Here is a 24,691-nt window from a genome sequence, read left to right on the forward strand (position 1 = left end):
ACTAGAACTTGAGGTCAAAATTCAGAATGGAACTTATGAAATTTATATCTGCTTCCCAAGTGAAAAATGTTCTTACATTTGAATTGCTTATTCCACAAATGGAAAAAGCTCTTGCCAAATTTTCAGACAAAAAAGTTGTTCAACCTGTAAGATCTGTTATTCCTGTCAAGGAATCTGGTGGGTATGTATGCACACTATATACTTATTTACAACCCTCCTCCCTGAGGAGCACCATCATGAGTTATGATGGAAAGAAGAACATTTGTCACACTGTATTAGCACATATCAATAGAATTTTTAAGCCTGGCTGTCACATGACTTACTACCAGAAAATTAACCATTCCCAAAGAAAAAATGAATTACAATCCATAAAAAACATACACACATGCACTCACTTCATAGGGGCTTGTAACCCCAAGGGTGACTGGGGTATAGAAATATGGTCACTTGGTCTTCTCCCGACCGGCAGTAAAACGGTTGCTGAAGTGGAGCCTCCGTTTGGCTGTGCGGGATGTATCAAGTTCGCAGTCACGTCCGTCAGAAGGGGACGTTATATCCGATGCCTCCTGTAAAGAGAGTGCCACGCTCTTTGCACGTTAAGAACCCTTGCAACAACTCTTTGAGGGGTCCGTAGGTGGCCTGTTGCAAAGCAAAATTTCTGTCCCTATCCAATATACCCTAATTTTCCAGTGGCAGTCCAAATTTCCCCGACCATCATCCTAGATGGCCTCTCTTACAACAACCTACCTATTGTATTTATTGTGAACTTGTTCTCGTCCTGAATATGCATGAAATATTTGCCACTGGACGTTAAGCAACCAACAATCAATCAATCATAGGGGCTTGTATAGTATATAGTGGTCAGATGAGGTAAATCATTTAAGGTTCATCATAAGGAATTGAAAAATATGGCTGTGTTTACACCTCCAAAATTACTATGAGTACAGACAAACTGGTACATCCAGGAAAGTTTTAAGGCATGGCAGGAACTAGATATATAAAAGTTATATGAAGTCTACGTTTCAGAAAATTAAAAATTTACCTGGATTTTGATGTTCATTTTTTTCCAGTCTGCAGAAGATAGCAAAATAAACAAACACCTGAGTTTCTTTTGATACGGTCCACTCAGTTACACAATTAAACCTGTTAAATAACCTATTGTTTACAGGTGTCTATTGTCCATCTATTGTCCATTTAAATCAATACTACTCACAACATTGATTATATGAGGGGAGCTTCTCAATCGTTTTCACTACTTAGTTAATTTTTGCACCTTCTGCAGGAACGAAAAAAAATGGATAGCAAAATCTAGAAAAGTTTATAATTTTCTGAAACATAAAATGCATTTAAAATTTATATATCTATATATCTGCCATCCCTTAAAACTGTTGCAGGTGTATAGGTTAGTCTGTACTCAGAGTAAAATTTGGGGTGTAAATACGGCCATTTTAGCCAAAAGGTTATGATGAACCTTAAATGCAGTCACCATCCTATATAATACATTTATAGATATAAAAAAAATAAAAAAACCAAGTTTCTTCCTACCAAGAAAAAAATTGAGTTCAAATGTTCAAAGATTTGGTTTCCTAATGGGATGAAAAAGATTCCGTTTGACTTTAGAATCAAAGTCACAATAGTCAGGAGGGGGGGTCGGAGGGGTCCTGATCCCTTAATCCCAAATTTAAAAACATGAAATCCTGAGGTCCCAAGTTTAAAGAAATTTAAATCCTGACATCCCAAAATTCGAAAAAAGAATTCTTGAATCCCGAAAGTATCAATCCCGAAATCCTGATCTTAAAAACACCAGATCACGGAGTCCTGGTAAAGGTCCTTCCCCTTCAGTCAGGGGTAAAAGTAATTTTTATTTACTTGACACAGTGATATTAATTTATTTGTTTATAAGTAAATTTGTAGGATACTTATACAAGTGTATTTTATTTACTTGTATAGGTAAATAACTTTTTGGCTTAGTTATGTCATTTGAAATTCAGATTTTTTACTAAATACAAGTGGACGTGGCCAGGTACTTGTACATCCAAACAACATAGACAGTAGGTACATATCTGAGAGTACTCACAGTTAACTGACAGCTAGTTCAAAGCAAAATTTTGAAAAATTACTTGTACAAGTAGAACCCCTGACTGCACAACTGCTTCAACTGCTATTGGTACACTGATATTTTGATAAAAATTTGTTTTCAAAATTGACAATATCAGAACTGTGTGTCCAACTTTTACCAAATTTGAAATGATGAGATGAACCACTGCATTTTGATTTTTAAGTCATTATGTCAAAGTTCAAGGAAACAGCAGCAATTGATAGAATTATACTCAACAGTATAATTAACCATCATCAGATTATCTGGACAATTTCCCTTGGAAAGAAAAGACCCTTTTGGTTTTTTTTGTCAGTATCTCATTGAGATACATGTACATGTTGTACTGACAAAAAAAAAACCCCAGAAGGGTCTTTTAGATACTGACAAAAAAGAAAAGGGGCTTTTTGATACTGACAAAAAAAAAATTAGGGTCTTTTCCATGTGTTGCCTTTCAAAGTGAAATTGTCCAGATATTTTGATGGTGGTTAATTTCATTGTTGAGACTCATGGGTAAGGTCTAATGAAAAAAGAATGCATTTTGGGGAAATTTGGTTTCAGGACAAAATCTTATAAACCAAAATCAGATTTTTGCCTTTTCAGGTGAATAAAAAGAACCCACTGATCTTTAGGTAAAAGGTCAAGAGTCTTACAGGTATGCATTTAATTAATTTTTCAAAAAATCTATGGTACCACCATATCTGATAATGGACAACTTTGGAGTTTGATGCATTTTTGTCAAAAACTTGGGTTTTAGTGAACATCATTTATGGGTTTAAGGGCATCATCACTTCCATTCCCATGTTGAGCAAGTGGTTGGAAAAAAATGATGCTGTATTGCAAGAATTATTATAATCCCATACAAGGTTATAGTTTTGATTTTAAGTACCATGAAGATGTAGTCAGATAAATTTGAAACTTAGTATACCATATAAAAAAGAAGATGTGGTATGATTGCCAATGAGACAACTGTCCACAAGAGACCAAAATGACACAGAAATTAAAAACTATAGGTCACTGTACAGCCTTCAACAATGAGCAAAGTCCATACTGCATAGTCAGCTATAAAAGGCCCTGAAATGAGAATGTAAAACAATTCAAACGAGAAAACTAACGGCCTTATTTATATAAAAAAAATGAACGAAAAACAAATATGTTACACATAAACAAACGACAACCACTGAATTACAGGCTCGTGACTTGAGACAGGCATAATGTGGCGGGGTTAAACATGTTAGCGGGATCCCAACCCTCCCCCTAACCTGGAACAGTGGTATAACAGTGCAACATAAGAACGAACTATAAAAATCAGTTAAAAAAGGCTTAACTCATCAGATGGACAAAAATACAAATACAAGTGGACGTGGACGGGTACATGTATATCCCAACAACATAAAGATACTAGGAACAGATCTGAGAGTACTTGCATTTATCTGACAGCTAGTTCAAAGCCACTAACAACTAATAAAAAAATCATGCATCTTAGACTAAATTACCAATCTGTCACATCCAACATCCAATGGATTTAGTGTAAAGATGTCATAAACAGTCAGAGAAAAACATGACCTTGTGCAATGCCGAGATACAGTTATCGACAGATTGTAGATCCATGAATGTGTATATGTATACATTTCATTATGATGTGGACTTTACAAAATATATGCCAGATTAGGATTTTGACCCATATTTCATGGTTCACTGAACATGGAAATGATACAATATCATTTATGAGCATGACATTGTGTCCTATTCATTATGCTCTACAACATACTCTTGTTTCTTATATATCAAATGTTTATAACTTAAATTTTTTTTTTCACAGATTTTTTGGTTTGATGCCATCTTTATGCTCTGAAGACAATGTTCTTGCTACTAAACTGGTATCATTTTATCCAAACAACAAGGATGTCCCCACTCACAATGCAGTTATTGCCATGTTTAATGCGTCAAATGGAGTACCTGAAGTTGTAGGTATTAAAAACAAAATAAATTCATTTATGTAACTTTTTTAATGATAGTAATGTACTACTATCAGAAGCTGGTAAAAAAATATGCAAGAAATCTTTTATCAATTCAGCTTTTACTGGGGAGCAAAGGAAATGGTACATTCTCGTGCTGGTTTTGATTAATTTATGAAAATGATAATTCTCCTATTCAATTTGTAAATCACAGATTTTACCTCAACTAAAAAAGGCATTACACAAAAGAAGAGATGTCATTATTGTATTGAGGTCAGTTGAGTAAAGTACCATAGTGTCATTAAAATACATTATAAGTAAGTTAGGAGATGATGCACCATGGTTAATTCATAGTGCAAAATTAAGTTTAGTTGTAAACATTTTCCAAAAAAACATCATTGTGGTACCATATGTCTGATCCTCAATGTTGTTTAAATACAGATAGTTGATGGTGAAGTTATTACTGCTATGAGAACAGCAGCTGTATCTGCAGTCGCTACCAAGGTAAACTAACATATAATTGTTCTGTGTAAAAATTATTTTTTATTTTAAATAATAACTTTTAGTATTCTAAGTATAAGATAAATGTATGAGTAACAAAAATGTATTCTGAAAAATATTATGATACATTTGATACAGCAAAATCTCTGTTTCTTGTATATTTAATAAGAATTTGGTAGACTTATTTTGGGGTATAGAAAGTTGCGCAAGGTGTGCATGTCTGTCTGGTATCTGACTTTGACCTCATTTTCATGGTTCATTGGGCTCTTATTTAAGTATATTTCTTAGATATAGCAGTGGCGGATCCAGAGGGGGGTGTAGAGGGCATACGCCCCCCCCCCCCCCTTTGCTTGGACTTTTTTTTCCTGTGTACTGGCCGGTCACGTACCTACCGCGGTAGCCCTCGACGGTATTTAATTTTTATGCGACAATTCTTTACGTATAAAATATTTTTTGCTGGTATTAACTGATTATGTCAAAGTAAAATGTGATTCGCTATGGAGTTGACCAGTGCGTTAAAAAACTGTCACTCTGTCATTTTGAAATCAAATTACAGTTACAAATTGCTTAAGCTGAGGATGACAATCATGAAACCTTCAAAGTGACACAAGATTGAGAAAGAACGTATTGACTTCTATTTCACTATTACACCAAACAGAAAGTAATACTCTATTACCCTCTCAAGAAAAAAAGTTCCACAGCAATATTGTTTACCTACGAAAACATGTTTCACCCTAGTCTGAAGTATGAACCATTTGATTTGAGGAGGCAGTCTGAGATATTTGAGAGAAAAAAATCTGACTCTGATTTTTGCCTTGAACAAAAATTCTGGCCGTATCTGGATTGAAAACAATAATCTTGTCCACTTTTTTGGTATTAAAAACGAAATTTCCATCAGAATTATTTTGCATTAAATGAAGATAATGAATAAAAACCGGGCATATTTTTTTTGGGGCCGAGGTTTGCATGTCTGACTGGAATGTCTGTTTCGCCGAACTGATATATTGAATACTTTTTTCAAGCCAAGACTGCAACCTGTCTGCTGGGTGTGGCCTTTATGTCTTCTTTTGTCGACCGTCACTCATAAATTCGTTGTCATAAGACTCATTCGTAGCCTTTGGTTGGTTAGGAACCCCTCACTTCCTTTATTTTTGTTTGGTGAAACATATCAACCAAACATTTGGATAAAAATTGCTTGTTTGTCTTTATTAACTCTTGTCGGTCGTATTTTAAATTTCATCGAATAGCCTGGCGTATATCTTGTTTACAAAAAGAAATCTGTGAGGTTATGCTCTTTTAACTTACAACAAACGAGAATTTTACATGTCTATTTTTAACTGACAAGTCCTACATCAAATATATCATCAGTACATAGCTTTGAATCCATACTATCATTATATGATAGACAATTACTAGTAATAGGGAGAATACATCAAAAAAATCCAACCCTTACACTTTACAGCAACTATAAAATATACATGCCCCACATCAAAAACCGTTTAAAAAGTGACACTTAATTAATGTTTTTTATGCCCCACCTACGATAGTAGAGGGGCATTATGTTTTCTGGTCTGCGCCTCCATTCGTCGGTTCGTCCGTTCGTTCGTTCGTTCGTTCGTCCCGCTTCAGGTTAAAGTTTTTGGTCAAGGTATATGATCTTTCTAATTTTAAAGTCAAATTAAAGTATTGACCCCAATTTCATGGTCCACTGAACAAAGAAGAAGATAGTGTGAAGCTCAGGTTAAAGTTTTTGGTCAAGGTAGTTTTTGATGAAGTTGAAGTCCAATCAACTTGAAACTTAGTACACATGTTAACTATGATATGATCTTTCCAATTTTAATGCCAAATTAAAGTATTGACCCCAATTTCACGGTCCAGTGAACATGTAAAATGATACTGCGAGTGGGGCATCCGTGTACTATGGACACATTCTTGTTAGTCCTAAAAAGGTCACAAAATATTTTTCCGCCTCGCTCCACGATCTTTTTAAAAATCTTCGCCCTCCTTTCAAAAATCCTGGATCCCCTCCTGTATAGTTAACAATAGGTAGACTTAGTATTGTATATAGAATGATTGTAAGGTGTACATGTCTGTAGGGTATTTGACCTTAATCTTATATATACTGCAACTAGTTGTGTTTATTTTCAAAATATAATAACATAGCTATATTTTGTATAATGTCAATTTCATCATGAAACACTTTCTCCACAATCAGAGGTCCATTAAGGGATGAAAATAAGTTTGACATTTGTGTTACAATTAAAAAAGCTATCATTTTCTTAATTTAAGTTGCAGTATAAAAACAATATTAGATCAATGTCATAAAAATATAAACTTGTTTGTACTAGGTGCAAAACTGGGGAAGGGCTTGGTAGAACCTCCCCCTCCCCCAGTTTCTCAGTCTCCTACCAAAAATTTTATATTTTCCTGACATTGAGCTAATATTGTATATTTTCATGTTTTATTGGTCATTCTTACGTTCTCATGATATGATTTATTTCTGTAAGGATTTGGTTAAAATTGTTTGGTGTACATGTCTGTCTGGCAGGGTTCATCTGAACTTTACTTCATTTAAATCAATCTTCAATATGTTAAGTTTATGTGACACTTAATGACTTATAGTAAAACCTATATTTTAAAGACTTCAACATACAATCAATCATGATCAGTAATGCAGATGAGACACTTCATGGTATACATTCTTGTTTATGTCATTAATCACAAGTTGGTTAAATCTACAATAAACAGAATATTGAATTTTTAATTAATTCTGTCAATCTGTTTGTGGTAAGAAAATTGAAATCAAAGCACAAGCCTGTCACTCAAAATGATTGGTTAATTAAAAATTAGCATAAAAGGTCATATCAACATGACCTTTTGGGTTGTCTTCAGATCTTACAGGCAGAAACAAATAAATCTAAGAAAATAGTGAAGGATCTGATTTTAGACTGATTGTGGCAAATCTATTACCCTACTTTACTAATACATGACCAAATTGTTGAAGTTTGAAATGATTATAGTTATGATGTTTGCTCAGACGAAATGAATTTTACTGAAGTTATGTTATTAGCAACTATGTCAATGGTATTTACCCCATATTTCCTTCTAAAGGTTAACTTTATCTAGTACCAATATTTTAAAACGATAATCTCTCTAAGCATGTTTTTGTTGTTGTATTTATTATTTTCACTCTCTCTACATGGGACAATTCTTTGCACAGGAAACACTCTTTTATATTATCAATGATTGGTTGGCTCTTAGAGAAATAAAAGTAGCTGACTAACATATCAGAAATGTAAATTTATAACATGATTATAGCAAACAATTTGTTCATTTACTCAGTTACTGTACATCAGGACATTCTTTGTAGTTATAATTTTCATGATATTCTAGGTTGGCATGCAGTATGTGTTTTACAAATTGTTGAAGGCTGTTCAGTGACCTATAGTAGTTAATTTCTGTGTCATTTGGTCTCTTGTAGAGAGTTGTCTCATTGGAAATCATACCACATCTGTTTATTTTTATATTTTGATGCAAAATGTACCCTGTGAGCACATTTCACTGTTCCAAAAATTTGAACAATGAAAACGTCAAAGAGTTAACTGTTCCATCTAAGACCAAAAATGTGAAAAATACCTGACATGCAAATAACCAAATATATGGTACATTTCTTTTTTAAAACTCTAATGCATTTCCTTAAATTAAAAAGTAATTCATAATTAAAAACCATTTTGCTTTTAATTTCAGTTTCTTTGCAATAAAAACCCAAAGGCGTTGGCCTTATTAGGAAGTGGTGTCCAGGCCAGGTCACATTACCAGGCACTATCTACACTGTATGCATTTGAAGAGGTATGATGACTTGTAAATGCAATAGCTCATTCATATTGACAATCAATTATTGTTTGAAAGGTCACAGGAAAGTTTAAAAAATATACTAAATATAATGTACAGCATCATCAATAATACCATATTGCTATCCACATCCATCCAAACATTTTGAACAGAAAGATAACTTTAAGTGGTTGGTTCCCCCAGTCATCCTAATGCTTTAACTATGAAACATGTCATTGCTATTCATTGCCATCAACCCCAAAAATATAAAAAATAACTTTTAGTCATAGCTGGACAAGATGTACTGTTAACATATGTCAAAGAAAGTCAAATGCTATCATGACTTGAAGAGTTTTAAAAGATTTTTTAAGTGTATCACACTCTTAAGTTAAATAAAAAAATGGGAGTAAAATTGCTTTAAATTTCACATTAAAAGTGATTGATAATCTTTCAGGTTAGGGTATGGGGCAGAACCAAAAATAATGCTGAAACTCTTGCAAGTGAATTGAATGGAATAGCCTGCCAAACAGCTGAGGATGCTGTGAAAGATGCAGATGTCATAGTTACGGTTACTTCATCAACCATACCCATATTGAAAAAGGAATGGGTAAAACCAGGAGCACATATAAATGGTAGGTTTTGTATTATATTTTATTTTCTTGACCTCTTTTTAGCTCACCTGACCTGAAAGGTCAAGTGAGCTTTTCTCATCACTTGGCGTCCGTCGTCCGTCGTCCGTAAACTTTTACAAAAATCTTCTCCTCTGAAACTACTTGGCCAAATTCTATTATCTTGAATACTATTATAGATAGAGATAAACTGTAAACAGCAATAATGTTCAGCAAAGTAAGACTTACAAATAAGTCAACATGACCAAAATGTTCAGTCGACCCCTTAAGGAGTTATTGCCCTTTATAGTCAATTTTTAACAACTTTTCCTCATTTTTTGTTACTTTTCTAAAAATCTTCTTCTCTGAAACTACTTTGCCAAATTTAACCAAACTTGGCCACAATTATCATTGTGGTTTATAGTTTATAAAATGTGTCCGATGACCCAGCCTACCAAACAAAATGGCCGACATGGCTAAAATTAGAACATAGTGGTAAAATGCAGTTTTTGCTTTATATCTTTGAAACTAAGACATTTAGGGCAAATCTTTCAAGATTTTAATGTCCATCAGAATAAGATATATCCCCTCACAAATTTTCAATTGAATCGGACAACCTGTTGCTGGGTTGCTGCCCTAAAATTGGTGATTTTAAGGAAATTTTGCAGTTTTTGGTTATTATCTTGAATACTATTATAGATAGAGATAAACTGTAAACAGCAATAATGTTCAGCAAAGTAAGATCTACAAATAAGTCAGCATGATCAAAATTGTTAGAGGACCCCTTAAGGAGTTATTGCCCTTTATAGTCAATATTGAACAACTTTTCGTCATTTTTGTAACTTGTATAAAAATCATTTCTAAAACTACTTGGCCAAATTTAACCAAACTTGGCCACAATCATAATACTAGGGTATCTTTTTAAAAAAAGTGTCTAATGACCCCGCCTACCAACGAAGATGGCCGACATCAGTAAACACATTAACAGGTGAGCGACACAGGCTCTTGAGAGCCTCTAGTTTATCAAAGTTTTAGGAAATAAAAAATGGTATTGTTGAGGACATTTTTGGTAACCAAGTGTAAAAATAACAGTGTTCAGGGTATATTATATATAGAAAATTTCAGCTGAAGAAATTTAAGTTTGAAAGTTTGAAATTTTATCTCCTAAAGGATGATAAACTTGAACAGGACAAAGCAGGTGAACAGAAATAAAAAAAAAGAAAAGTAAAGACTGAATCTTTTGCTATTTACAATCAAAACAAAGAGTGATAAATCTGTATTTTTACTTCTGTGTAATTTGAAAGTGTGAATTCAATTTCTTTCTGACTGCAAACATATCTTCACTTTAAAGTTGTAAATGGATTGTGTATTTTAAGCTGTTGGAGCCTGTAGACCAGACTGGCAGGAGATTGACCCAGAATTAATGAGATTCAGTTCTCTGTTTGTTGATAGTAGAGATGCAGCGTTAACTGAAAGTGGAGATGTCATACTGTCTAAGGTATTAAATTTTAGTTAAGTGCTCTTTGTTTTTCACTGCAGCGCCAACACTTCCTTTTCTCTTTATTTCATAAATATAGTAACAAAGAATTTTTTTATACAATGCCAATTTTATGTCTCAACACTTTTATTCTGTAAAAGATGGAAAATAAGTTTTATTTTTTTGGTGTGTATAACATTTTGATTGCTTCCATTGTATTGTTTTTGTAGTATTTGAAACATTTTTCAGTGCATTTTCTGTAATTTGATCCTGATTTGACAAATTTCTCAAGTAGTTGGACTGGTACATTTACTATAGTCAAGATATTTTTTTTTAATTAGGAAATAGAAGTTCCTGTATAGAATTTCCTGATTATCTCCCCTTTGGTGCATTTTTTATTTTAAATTTATGAACATTACTTGGTTAGTGAGGAAACTCCTGTCAACATGTTACTTTTCTCATACTTTGTAGTTGGCAAATTCAAATGATAGGATTAAAACAGGCTGTATATTCTTTTTCAGGCTGACATTGAAGCAGAAGTTGGTGAGGTTATTCTGGGTAAAAATGGTGGAAGAAAAACTGCAACAGAAGTGACCTTATTTAAATCATTAGGTAACAATTTTTGCAAAAGATCAGAATACATTTGAAAATAGTTTAATAATGTTTTCAGTGACAGTTGTGTCTAGAACCTTTCTATTCAAATTATTTCACAAAATTAATGTAAAAATACAATTTGATAATTACATCCATATGTTTAAATATTTTTATTTCTTTTATAGGTCTTGCCATTGAAGATGCCTTGTCTGCCAAGCTTGTGTGTGATCTTCTAAGTTCTTCTAATTCATCCTGAAGTTCTCTATGAACTTTTTTAGAAGATATCTTTACTCTTCAATTCCGGTGTAGCCAGACATTTATATGACTTATAAATCAGAAATTTTATGATCTTCATCGGTAATTGATGATTTTTCAGCTGGTGTTTGAGTTTTTCAGGAAAAGACATGCATGATTTTATGAATATAGTACTGATTTGTTATATGTTGAAAAATTTCAATATAAGAATTTATCAAAAATTTGGATTTGTACTAACAAATTGGAGATTCACATAAACTGTTTTGGGTATGAATTTATTTCAATTGTGTGGAATGTCTATTTGTTTTAGTAAAAATTTATATTATCTTGTAAAATCTTTAAGAAAGGCAAATATTTGTATAGATTGCTTTATGTTTATCAGTTCATTGCCACAGTGGCAGAGCAGTCTAGGTAGTTCAACTACAGTGAAAACTATCATGTCAAATCTAAGGTTGCTAGTTCAACTACAGTGAAAACTATCATGTCAACTCTAAGGTTGCTAGTTTAACCCCCTCATGGTAAGGAGTTATTGACAATAATGGAATTCAACAAGGTTAGTGCCTAAACCTTTGCATGAGATAAAAAGCCAAAAGGAAATTAAAAATTCTGTAAAAATTTAAGACACTGAAAAGCATTTTTTCTGTTGAAAAAATAAACTATTGTGTTAAAACTCAATCTTCAAGTCTTCTCATTAAATAATACATAACCAGAAATTACCTGGACACCTATATTCTGATCAATGTATAAACATTGTAAATTTTAACTGTATTTTTCTTTGTTAAGTTTATTTCTTTAAGTTCTTTTGTAATTATGATTGTATTTTGGATGCATATTATTCATGTTATTTATGTAATTTTATGAAAGTCTTAATTTATTTGATTTTATTGGATTGGGAAAGAAGATTTCACAAAATATAAATCACTGTACACTATTTTTTAGAGTGTATTTGTTATTAATAATTTTCAAACAAGGAGAAAATTATTTATATTGAAATAAAGATGTGATTTGTAATAGGATAATTTTGTAATAAATGATATAATAGAGAAATGTTTTTCTTGGAATTTTTTTTTCAATGTTTTGTGTTTTGTTGTTTTATTGAAATTATATTCCAAATACAAAGCCACTGACCATTAATTAATTCAAGGAAATGACTTTGTCACACTGATGAGGAAAGTTCAGAAAGCCAGACATAGGGATAACAATCAGGCAGTTGTGGCAACGGAGTAAAAAAATATGGAAAGCTCAACATTTCAGTAGGAATTCAGCTGCTTATGTTCTGAAGTTTCTGTCTTTCATATTTCTATTTCATAGTTCTGTTACCTATTTTATTTAAGCTCACCTGGCTCATCGTGGTCGTTCACTTTTACATTTTGAACTTCTTCTAGAGAACAACTTAATGGAATGGTACCAAACATACCATAATTGTTTCTTGTGAGGTGCTGACCAAATGTTGTTACTTTGTAGCCGATCCATCATCCAAGATAGCCAACAGCAGGGGACTTTTTAGTTTTACATAGAACCCAATGGGAAGTACATACAAATGTCTTCTTTTAGAGAACAACTGAATGGAATGAAACCAAACATAGCATGAATGCTCCTTATGAGGTGCTGACCAAGTGTTGTTACTTTGTAGTCGATCCATCATTCAAGATGGCTGCCAGCGGCAGACTTTGTTTAACATAGGACCCTATGGGAAATACATACAAAAATGTCTTCTTTTAGAGAACCACTGAATGGAATGAAACCAAACATAGCATGAATGTTTCTTATGAGGTGCTGACCGTGTGTTGTTACTTTGTAGCCAAGGACGGACTTAGTCTAACATACGACCCTATGCAAAATACATACAAATGTCTTCTTTTAGAGAACCACTGAATGGAATGAGACCAAACATAACATGAATGTTACTAATGAGGTGCTGACCAAGTGTTGTTACTTTGTAGCTGATCCATCATCCAAGATGGCTGCCAGCAGAGGACTTGGTTCAACACAGGACCCTATGGGAAATACTGTACATAGATAATGTCTTTCTGAAGAGAACCTCAGAATGGAATGAAACCAAACATAGCATGAATGTTACTAATGAGGTGCTTACCAAGTGGTGTTACTTTGTAGCTTTGAATTATATCTTTTTTATGCCCCATTTATGGGCATTATGTTTTCTGGTCTGTGCGTCCGGCTGTTCGTTCGTCCATCTGTCTGTCCCGCTTCAGGTTAAAGTTTTTGGTCAAGGTAGTTTTTGATGAGGTTGAAGTCCAATCAACTTGAAACTTAGTATACATGTTCCTATGATATGATCTTTCTAATTTTAATGCCAAATTAGAGATTTTATCCCATTCTCTAGCTTTTTGTAATGTGAAATTTTCACATATAATTATTAATAGGATAACTTTATTTGGTATATTGGTTCCTTGCAAGGTTTGTGTCAGACAGGGTTATCCTGTCCCCAACTTTATTGCATGGATCAGCATATTAAGTGTATGGAATGATTTTAAAGTGTATCTGTCCAACTGGCAAGTTTATTTGACCATGATCTCAATTTTACGGTCCATAATTTGACAATGTTTTGTTTTGTGGTTTGGTATATTTCTCATATATTATAAGAGGGTAATAACGCCCTTAAACGTCAGGCGTCAAACAGTCATTTTCAGCTACTGTTAGTGTCAAATTGGTTAAAATTTTACCATGATGCATCAAAATATCCTTATCGTGACTCATCATAGGTCTGAAATAATTATCGTTACTGTCATTTTTGGAAAAAAATTAATGTGATTCGTCAAAATCAGTTGGTGTTTTTATCGTCTAAAAGATAGTGTACATTTTATCTTCATACTGCAAAAATTACCGTTAACGTCATTTGGCAAGAATTTTTACCGTTATTCGTCATTAAGGTATCCCCATTAAGACCCTCTTATAAGCAAGTCACTATATTTTTTTTAGTATGGAATAATTGTAGTGTACATGTCTGTCAGGTAGGATTTATAAGACCTTGACTTTATTTTCATGGTACATTGGTCAATGCTAAGTTTTTATGGTTTTGTCAATACAATAGGTCAAATATATTTGTGCATTAAATGATTGTAAGATCTTGCAAGAGTTCATATGACCTTGACCTCATTTTCATCTTTCTAATTTTAATGCCAAATTAGAGATTTTATCCCATTCTCTAGTTTTTTGTAATGTGAAATTTTCACATATAATTATTAATAGGATAACTTTATTTGGTATATTGGTTCCTTGCAAGGTTTGTGTCAGACAGGGTTATCCTGTCCCCAACTTTATTGCATGGATCAGCATATTAAGTGTATGGAATGATTTTAAAGTGTATCTGTCCAACTGGCAAGTTTTATTTGACCATGATCTCAATTTCACGGTCCATAATTTGACAATGTTTTGTTTTGTGGTTTGGTATATTTCTCATATATTATAAGAGGGTAATAACGCCCTTAAACGTCAGGCGTCAAACAGTCATTTTCAGCTACTGTTAGTGTCAAATTGGTTAAAATTTTACCATGATGCATCAAAATATCCTTATCGTGACTCATCATAGGTCTGAAATAATTATCGTTACTGTCATTTTTGGAAAAAAATTAATGTGATTCGTCAAAATCAGTTGGTGTTTTTATCGTCTAAAAGATAGTGCACATTTCATCTTCATACTGCAAAAATTACCGTTAACGTCATTTGGCAAGAATTTTTACCGTTATTCGTCATGAAGGTACCCCCATTAAGACCCTCTTATAAGCAAGTCACTATATTTTTTTTAGTATGGAATAATTGTAGTGTACATGTCTGTCAGGTAGGATTTATAAGACCTTGACTTTATTTTCATGGTACATTGGTCAATGCTAAGTTTTTATGGTTTTGTCAATACTATAGGTCAAATATATATGTGCATTAAATGATTGTAAGATCTTGCAAGAGTTTATATGACCTTGACCTCATTTTCATGGTTTACTGCTCATTTTTACACTATATCTACTCAATTGTTGAGATTTTTTATATGCAACTGAAGACAATAGTGCAAACAATGAAATAAAAACAAAGAACTAAATTCTTATATTTTAATTTATATTCAATATGATATGATCACTCTTCTGTAGACAATATTAAAACATATGTAGCACCATGAATTACAAAGTAAGATCCACATTGATTGGACCAGAGAAATAACATTGTCATGACAACATTTCATAATATATCTAATCACAGTCTTGCTTTTATCGTTTAAATATAAATATCATTCTTTGGTTTAAATAAAAATGATGATTCTATTAAATAAAAGTAATTTTATTTCAATATAATTTAATACAATGTAATATTTAATAAATAAAATTGTTTTTTTGGCAAGAATATAAGAAAAATATAAAGAATCCCTTTAAAAAAATGTTCTTAGAGTTATAATGATTAAGATATACATGACTATAGAAATGTTTTAACTATAAACTTTCATTTGATTATGAAAATACCACATGTTCTGTTGAAAAGTCGAGTATTGTATTCAATATAAAATATTACTTGGTTTTGTTCAGAAGATACATTAAGCAGTTCATATGGCACTGATACAGCTCCCACAGAATAATAAATAAGATGAATCTCAAGTTTCACTGCCATCATATCATTTTTCACAGTAGCTGATTTTCTCCTCATTTGGTTCAAAAATAATTTTAAAACGTAACCTACAGTGTTCCAAGACAAACCTAGAAAAGTAACTACATAAATAAGAATTGAGTCTTTAAAAGCATTTAAGATCAACTATAAAATGTCAAACAAACAACAAACAGCTCAACTAACAACATAAATAATAACAGCACTAAAATTGCAACGAATATTGACCTAATTAAAATCTTCTTTCATCTGCAAGGGGGACCCTCTCTGCAACTTAGAGTCTAAGATATTGTTTCAATTAAAATGTACTGCTTTATTAAGTTTTCCCCATTAACATTATTACTGAATTTTTGCATTTCACATAGTAAAAAAAAAGGTTTTCTATGAAAGACCATTCATTAAAAATACATAATAATAGCAGAAAAATACACATTTTGCTTTTGACCTTGGAGAGGTTTGATTGATTGATGGTTGCTTAACATCCAGTTGCAAATATTTTATGCATGTTCAGGACCTTAGAGAGGGTTCTCACTTGAAGTGACAAGAAGTTGAGTATGACAAGCCTCTGAAAATAAAGGCATCAATTTAAATGTTAAAACTTTGCTTTAAATAAAGAGCTAAAAATTAAAAGCTAGCGAAAATAATTGCTATCAAAATGTAACTTTTAATCAAGATGCTACATTGACAGTGGTTATTTGTTCGAAAGATGCAAAGTAAGCTAGACAGAAATTATAAATTAATTCAGTGATGGAGATCAAGAACAAATCCTCGGAATGAAATCTATCATTTCTATCAGTAAAGCAGTTAACCAAATAAACCATCAGCACCTGAAATAAAAAAATAAATATTAGTATAACATGTATGACCTTTTTCATGTTTCATGTCAAATGACTGAAGTTTTTTTTAAGAAACAAAAATTAAAAGATACAAGGGTACTTGCCACTAGGCTATGGACATATTTCCTCCATACTTTCCCCCTCCCTGTCTCCACTTTTTCCACTTCCATAATCAGGATCTGCTTACCCTTCTAGAGCACCTGAGATCGCTCCCTGTCCTTTAGTCTTCATGAGTTTTCTATGTTGTGCTTTGTGTGCTGTTGTTCATCTTTTTTAAATTATTGTTTATTGCCATGTTTTTCTTTCGAAATAATTACCCCATCTCTACAAATTTTCCATTTTCTTTTTTTCTCACCATTTTGCCCTTGAAGAGCAGAAACCAGTAACCTTCAGAATTACTGAGATTACTCATGTTTTTTGGTGGGGTGAGTGCCACTCAGTCTTTAGCTTTCTATGTTGTATTTTGAGTGCTGCATGTTGTTAGGCTTTTTGGCCTTTTGGCTTTATTGGTTTTTGCAATGACATTGTCAGTTTGCTTTTTGACTTGTGAGTTTAAATATATATCCCTTTGGTATCTTTTTCTTTTATTTTTCTTATACTAATAACTTTCATATATCTTACAATCTAGTAACTGGTTTAGTTTTTGTGAAAAATCTGTGATGTTTTTTACAAAATTTGTTAAAAAATAATTGGTTTGAAAGTGTGCTAAAAAAAATCAATTGCAAAAAATCTTTTGATGTTCTAATTTTAATATTTTTTTTGCTGACCCACAAATCTTTGAAAATTGATACTCTAAGGGTCCTCTATGAAATCATATTTTTCTAAATAATTTATGCTTAACAAATATATAAATATATTACAGTGCCTATCCAATAACCTTTGCAGTAGTGAATTACCTATTGCCTGACCAGTTTAAAAAATTGTCAATACAATTTGTCCATTTAAACTGTACAATAGGTATTGTGAGAGCTATTATCAACAGGTGGTCATTTAACTACCTGTAGATTTACCTGGTTTGTTTTTGACAGAGCTAATTTAAATGAATGATAGCTAGCTTGCTTTCCTCATGTCCAATGTCCTGAATGGACTATTCTATTTTGGTATGGGACATTTTACATTTAATTCACTATTTATTTTTTCTTATAAAGATATTTATTGTAAATTTATTTATTTTGCTTACAATCACAAATGAATCATTGCTGGTAAATCCCACTTTCATAATAAAGCACTGAAATTTCTATTCACTAAGCCATTTGTACTTTTTTTGATATATTGAAAATAAATTTTTAACAGTAATTCCAATTGAAGTAGATCCTGAATATTAAATGAAACTTAGCATCACTACTATTCCATTTCAGGAATCGTAATATAACATGAAAATATATCCCATTAGAAAACACCAAGCCACACATAATTCATCTTGTAGAATTATTCACAATTAGATGGGCTATCCAAAAAAATCCATTTCACAAACACTTAATTCCATATCAGGAATCAGAAACTTAAAATACATCCCACATTAAAAACACCATGAAGCAAGCATATATATATCCACTTTTTTTTATAAACTAAATTCACTGATTCAAATTTCCATCTTGACTGTTTAGAGACACAAAAAGAAATGGCTTAAAATGTCCCATATCTAAATAGAATAGTCTATTCAGGACATTGGTCATGATACATGAGGAAAGCAAGCTAGCTATCGGTCATTTAAATTTTACCTTTTAGGAATAGTGAAGATTTTTTACTGGGTAGTAAAATGACCACCTGTTGATGAGCTCTCACAATACCTATTGCACAATTTAAATGGACAAATTGTGTTGACAATTTTTTATACTGGTCAGGCAATAGGTATTTAAATACCACAAAGGTGATTGATTACTGACAGTAATAACTATCAATGCAGTTAGATCATAATGCATATGTCAATGCATTTAAGCTTGATACTCCTACAATTGTATAGTAATTTCTTGCTGCACAAATGTTTCTAGGGTTTACGATCATGCTATAAAATCAATGCTTCAAACACAATGAATTGGATGAAATCTGAGGGTTTACATTTGGTCTCAGGTTAATGATATATCTTTAAACATCAAACTGTTTAGTATAAATAATAAACTACAGATAACAAGGGCAATTTCTTGATATTAAAAAAATCCACAGAAACTGAACCTATCATGAAAACTTCCAAAATGTTACCAGTAAATAGACAATTTATTAAGGCCACTTTTACTTAAACTTGTTAAAAACTTTATTTTTTTTAATTTGATGTCTAGGACTGACTCCTAAGCTGTACTAATATCCCGTTCATCCTGGATTGAAGGTTTGCTAGAGACTAAAAATCAAGGAATCAACAATGTTAATACAATGAATAGATGTAGAACTTTCTATATAGTGTTTTATTTGATGTTGTCTCAGATGCATGTAGATCCATATCATAAACTCAATGCAAAGGTGGATTTAGGGGGAACAGGGTGACAGGACCCCCCTCCCCATTGGTGGAGAAAATTTGGTTGATTGTATTATGTATAGGGAATCACTGAGGCAGGACTGGAGCAGGCCTTTGGCAGTAAGTGGGCCTCCTTTGTGAACATTTCTGGATCTGCCACTGCAATAGCTGGGAATATCCTACCAACCTGCAGATATAACAATGCTCCAAGTTTCATGTACATTTTTGTAGAAACAATCAACCATGAAGAAGAAGCTGCGATCACAAGGTACTTAGTGGGGTTAAAACTTCTTTACATAGAAAGAGTCATACCTGGATAAACTTAACACTCAAACTTGGTTTGTGGAAAAAAAGAAGGGTTAAATAACAGAAGAAATATATGCCAGGCATGTACATAAATAACACTCTATTTACTTTTAGTAATAAATCAGTAGAGAAGTGGTTATAACAAACATACTCTAATAGATTGCACACACATGCATTTATTACCATGTATGACTAAAATGTGGATCTTTACCTGAAATTGAAGTTACATTAAGTCTTATAAACCTCTCTTAATTAGGCTTAAAACATGTATTTTTACCAAATTTCATGTTTGTCTTCATGAAAAGAGCTATGTAATTGGTGACCATTGACTTTCAAATGTTATTGACCTCTTTGACTGATAATTGTCAGACCATAAGCTTCATATGAAATCAAAATTTTGTATATTATGTTGATGGAAAACTTGAAATTATACAAAGGCATCACACGACTGGTTGCCTAATTGAATGTCAGATGCTCAATGTCTCAGTTAAAAATAGTTAAATTTTGTCCCTTATACTAATAAGAGAAAAAATTGAAAATAATAAATTTTGATGATTGTAGTTTTGTTAAACACACATACATTAGACCAGCAGACTATCACAAGACCACAAAGGCTGACAAAGTCTACCCTTTACTGTTCAGCTGGTATTTGGCATTTTAGCCTGTTTGATTCTTTCATGTGAAACTTGTTATTAATTCAATATACTTACTTCGAAACTTTAAAGAATTTTTTAGGTTTGTGAAACCAATGTACTTCAAAAAATTTGGATTTTGATTTGCGTTTTTCTTCTGATGATGACGAAGGTTCACCTTCAGATCCTGAGGATAATGGTCTTGGACTTTTTCCTGAGTAGCCTGAATCTGCCTCACTATCCTTTCTGCCTTGAATTTGTTCTGAGGCTTGCAAGGACAAACCAAGGTCAAATGATAGCATACTTTGTTGACAAAGAGCCCCAATGGTCTCTTTTTTCACTTTACCAGGTTTTTGTCCTATATGAAGTTTAACTTCTGTTGAATGTTTTGAGCTTGATGCTTGAGATGTTGAAGGTGAACCCTCATGATGATGGAACATTTGCTGAGATGTACTTCTACTTTTATTCCAAGGTTGAATAGTCACAAGCACTTCTTGTTTCTCCATTGGACTTTTGACCCCCTGATCTGCAGCAGAATCACAAGTTGTAGTAGTTGCTGCCCTTTCCCTGTAAGATTGCTGGAGATCAGTGGGGTTCTCTTCCTGTACAGTCAGAAGAGGCATGGAGAAATAATTAATTGAAGAACTAACGGAAGTTTCCGGATGATAAGTTATTTCTGTGGCACCGGTGATACTAGTCAATGTTGATGTGGATGAAGATGAATCGTATGATACACTTTGAGAAGTTCTATCTTTGGATTTAGAAGTCACTATATGGGATTTATGAGGAGATTCTGAATCAGATAAAGCACGTTCTGGGGTATTCCGAGCACTACCACTGTCAAACACTTCGGCTAATTTTTTCACTTTTTTAGGAATTCCATTTGTGACATCTTTCAATGGAGATGATTGTGATTTGGTTTGGGGGGTTTGGTCGGCAGGAGAAGATAGTTTTTTCACAATTTGTTGAACAAATTCTGATCTTCCCTGGGGCGAGTCTGAACGATATGAGACATAATGTTTAGGAGTAGAATCCCCAGTGACTAGTATATCTGGCGTACCTTCACGAGATAATCGCTTTACTATTGCCTGGACATAGCCTTCAGCAATATTTTCCTTATCATGACTTTTCTGTCTTTCCATTAAAAATTTCCTTGATTCATCCGTCTTATATTTTTGAAGGATTCTACTCATATAAGCGGAATGACCCTTCCTGTAACGTTTACTTTCTTCCAAAAGTTCATCAGCTGGTTTGATTCGATGTCCTGTATATGAGACAGTTCTGACCTTTGGCCAGTTAAAAGTTTTATCTGAAACTGGAGCTGTGTTCCTAGGAGATGTAGGAGAAGTCCTCTGTAATGTTCTATGACACAATTTAGGTGAAAGTGTAATGGTTTCCCTATGTATTTCCTGATGACTATCATGTGATTGTTGATCGTCAGAATGTTTTTTTTGTTTAGGTAACAGCATAATTGTTTCCCTATGTATCTCCTGATGAGGAGCCTCGTGAGATGGCCGATCATCAGAAAGTTTTGTAACTCTGACAGGAATCATCATCCTTTTATACTCTGTTGGTGTGCCCTCAACAAAAACACTATCGCTACCAACAGATATACCACTTTCACGTTTGACTTTGGTTTCATCTTTCGTCTTGTTTGCAGCATGAATCTGAAGCTCTAGTTCAGACAGTTCCATACTATTTTCTTTTTCCAATTTTCCTTTTGATTTAGATCGGGGAATAAGAAGTTCTGGAAATTTTGCTTCTGATTTGTGAACTTTAGGTTCAGATTCACCTTTCCTACTAGAATCATCACTATCCTCCTGCCGAGTACTTCTTGGCACATTTAACTCCTGTTGTGAAATATCACGAGGTAGATTAATGTTTGCAGTGGGTAATTTAATTGTCAACGATATTTCCACACCTTTCTCTCCTTTCATTACTTGTCGTTCCCTAGTGTTATCGGGAAGGACACGAACAGCATCTTCCTGTTCTTGATCTATAAATGGAATTTCCAAAGATAATTCTTTATGTAATTGTGCTTTATGTCTTTTATGCTGTTGTCGCATCGGTAAATAAATACAACTTTTATGTTGGATTTCTATTGGAGATTCGGGAGGTTCAACTGATTGAAAATCTAAAGATTCTTTATGTTGTTCATCTGAAAGCACAGAAAAATTATTTTAAGAGAAAAAAACATTTTAATGATAGGAAAGTCCCATAATATATTTGTATATTTAGATGGTTTTCAATCTTTTGTCTGACTGAATACCACTTCAGGCCAATCAATATACAATACTGTAAATTAAGAAATTATTGCAATGTTTTTATTATTGCGAAAAATGCGGCAGGGTTATAATCGCAATAGTTTAAACTTGCATTTTGAAATTTTGCATATGAATTAAACAGGAATTTTCTCAATATCGCGAAAATTAAAATCAAATTTTAGTCCAATATGGCAAAATCGCAATAATAAATGCACACAATAATTTCTGAATTAACAGTATTTAGTTTCTCTGAGTTTTTTCAAAATCTAATTTCAAATGTTGACCTAACTTGAATACTTTTTCTTGTCCTATTAATGACAACAATTTTATCCAAAACTAATAAGAAATAAAGGGGAATTAACAGCATAATCTCAAAGAACTAGCCACATATATGGACAGATAGAGACATATCAATTGTATACATACTTTTACTGTGGATTCAGTAAAATTGTTCATAGGATACTCATTAATATTGTTCATAGGATACTCATTTACTTTATTTTGATGGATATTTGATTTCAAGGTATTGCCAATCACTATATACAGGTACCAACCCTATAGAAAATTTGTATTTCCTTGAACATTTCAATTCATTGTTTTGGATATAAACAAAGTTCATTGTTTTGAATATAAACAAAGACAACCATTGACGAGATTACTAAATTTGGATTGGCATAAATACATTTCATGGATTTATACTACGTTTTCTTTTAGTCGCCCAAATGTTTCTGCTGCAGCAGTAAAAAAACAATCAATCAGTTATCAATGTGTTTTCTGCTGTAACAGTAATTAACAATCAATGTGTTCTGCTGTAGCAGTAAATAACAATCAATGTGTTCTGTTGTAGCAGTAAATAACAATCAATCAGTTATCAATGTGTTCTGCTGTAACAGTAATTAACAATCAATGTGTTCTGCTGTAACAGTAAATAACGATCAATGTATTCTGCTGTAGCAGTAAATAACAACCAATCAGTTACCTGAGTCTGGAGTGTCCATTACATCATCTGATTCTATGGTTGGTTGGGTTGGCTCTTTCCTGCCTTTGGCAAATCTTTTGTAAGGTGGAATACATTCAGCTTCTTGGCCCTCGACCTGAAATTAATATTTATATTTTATTTATGAACAATTTTCAACCCTTTGTTTGCTAATCAACCCTTTGCTTGGTTTGTGGTATGATTGATTTATTGTGGTCAGCAAATGTCCAGTTGCAAATATTTCACATATATTATGTGATTCTAATTACACACTTACCCTCTTTATAAATTTGTCTGTCTTTTTTTTTATTAGTGTATACACTGTTGTGTTATAAAAAGCTTGCATGAATGCACCTCAAGTTTTTTAATCCTTTAAATTTCTTACATATTTAAAAATTGGACCTTCTTTTACTTTAGTTTAGGGGTCCCAACCCATAAAGAGATAGATACTAATCTATTCTCAACCCCAAACCTTACCCTAAACCATACCTAACACTAACTCTAGCCCTAAAACATCCCCTCACCTAACCATAATCATGAATGAACCTTAAGTATAGGGACCCTTAAAGTAAAAGAAGGTCAAAAATTGTATATACAACAAAATATTTAATCAACTTGGCTACAATGTCTTAAAAGTACCACTAAATTGTTAACTTCTAGTCTTATTTTTTTAGCCTGTAGAAACCTTCCACAATAAGAAAACCAAATGGCAATACATCTACAAAAGGTCCCATGGCCAGAATGAAAATATGAAACAATTCAAAATAGAAAACCAATAGCTTGATTTAAGCTATAAAATATTTTTTTATATAGGGAAACAAATATGACAGACAGCTGATTTCAATATAAGAACATGAGGCACTCAAGAGCCTTTTTATCTGAATTACTTTTTACATTGTAAACAGATATGTAGAGTTTTTTCTTTTGAATTATTTTACATTTGTCATTTTGGGGACTTTAATAGCTGACTATGTGGTATGGGCTTTGTGCTTTGTTGAAGGCCATCATTGACTTATAGTTGTTAATTTCTGTGTCATTTGGTCTCTTGGGAAGAGATGCCTCATTTGTAATCATACCACATCTTCTTTTTTATATTAAAAGTTTTCTATTTGTTTATAATTATCACCTGATACAATGATAATACTTACATGAAGTTAGAGAAAGCTGTTTTCTCCTGATGCAGCATTAACAGAAATAACATAATAACAACTAAACTGTAAAATTGTTGACATTAATTTTTTTGTTTTTTAAATAATCTGAATTTGTTTAAAGAATGTAAATAATTGCAATAATAATTGAGT

General features: G+C 32.6%; 2 protein-coding genes across 35 annotated transcripts in view; one reads left to right on the forward strand and one right to left on the reverse strand.

Moving 5' to 3' along the window:
* The first annotated feature begins 6 nt into the window (after positions 1-6).
* Positions 7-12,360, forward strand: LOC139488309 (ketimine reductase mu-crystallin-like). Of its 3 annotated transcripts, XR_011655983.1 has the most exons (10): positions 139-181; positions 2,699-2,750; positions 3,918-4,062; positions 4,495-4,557; positions 8,302-8,403; positions 8,840-9,017; positions 10,370-10,491; positions 10,992-11,082; positions 11,250-11,770; positions 11,815-12,360. XR_011655983.1 is itself a non-coding variant. In XM_071273810.1 (8 exons), exons 1-8 carry the CDS (start codon positions 27-29, stop codon positions 11,318-11,320), a joined length of 927 nt encoding a protein of 308 aa, XP_071129911.1. In that variant the 5' UTR covers positions 7-26; the 3' UTR covers positions 11,321-12,360. The 3 variants fall into 3 exon arrangements, 1 of the variants encoding a protein (XP_071129911.1); XR_011655982.1 differs by lacking the exon at positions 2,699-2,750 and having other exon boundaries at positions 7-181; XM_071273810.1 differs by lacking the exon at positions 2,699-2,750 and having other exon boundaries at positions 7-181; positions 11,250-12,360.
* A 3,009-nt stretch (positions 12,361-15,369) lies between these two features.
* LOC139488311 (calponin homology domain-containing protein DDB_G0272472-like) overlaps positions 15,370-24,691 on the reverse strand; it is a 110,276-nt gene continuing 100,954 nt past the window's right edge. For 25 of the 32 annotated variants that reach the window (XM_071273815.1, XM_071273813.1, XM_071273825.1 and 22 more), the window contains 3 exons: positions 23,394-23,508; positions 20,229-22,308; positions 15,370-16,754 (listed from right to left, as the gene is read on the reverse strand). In XM_071273815.1, the coding sequence (XP_071129916.1) occupies positions 16,748-16,754; positions 20,229-22,308; positions 23,394-23,508 (2,202 nt within the window). In that variant the 3' untranslated portion in view covers positions 15,370-16,747. Of the gene's footprint in view, positions 16,755-19,669; positions 19,730-20,228; positions 22,309-23,393; positions 23,509-24,691 lie in introns of all 32 variants that reach the window. The other 7 variants (XM_071273828.1, XM_071273842.1, XM_071273841.1 and 4 more) reach the window with 2 other exon arrangements.

Source organism: Mytilus edulis, chromosome 9 (genome assembly GCF_963676685.1).
Source record: "Mytilus edulis chromosome 9, xbMytEdul2.2, whole genome shotgun sequence".
NCBI classification, from domain to species: Eukaryota; Metazoa; Mollusca; class Bivalvia; order Mytilida; family Mytilidae; genus Mytilus; species Mytilus edulis.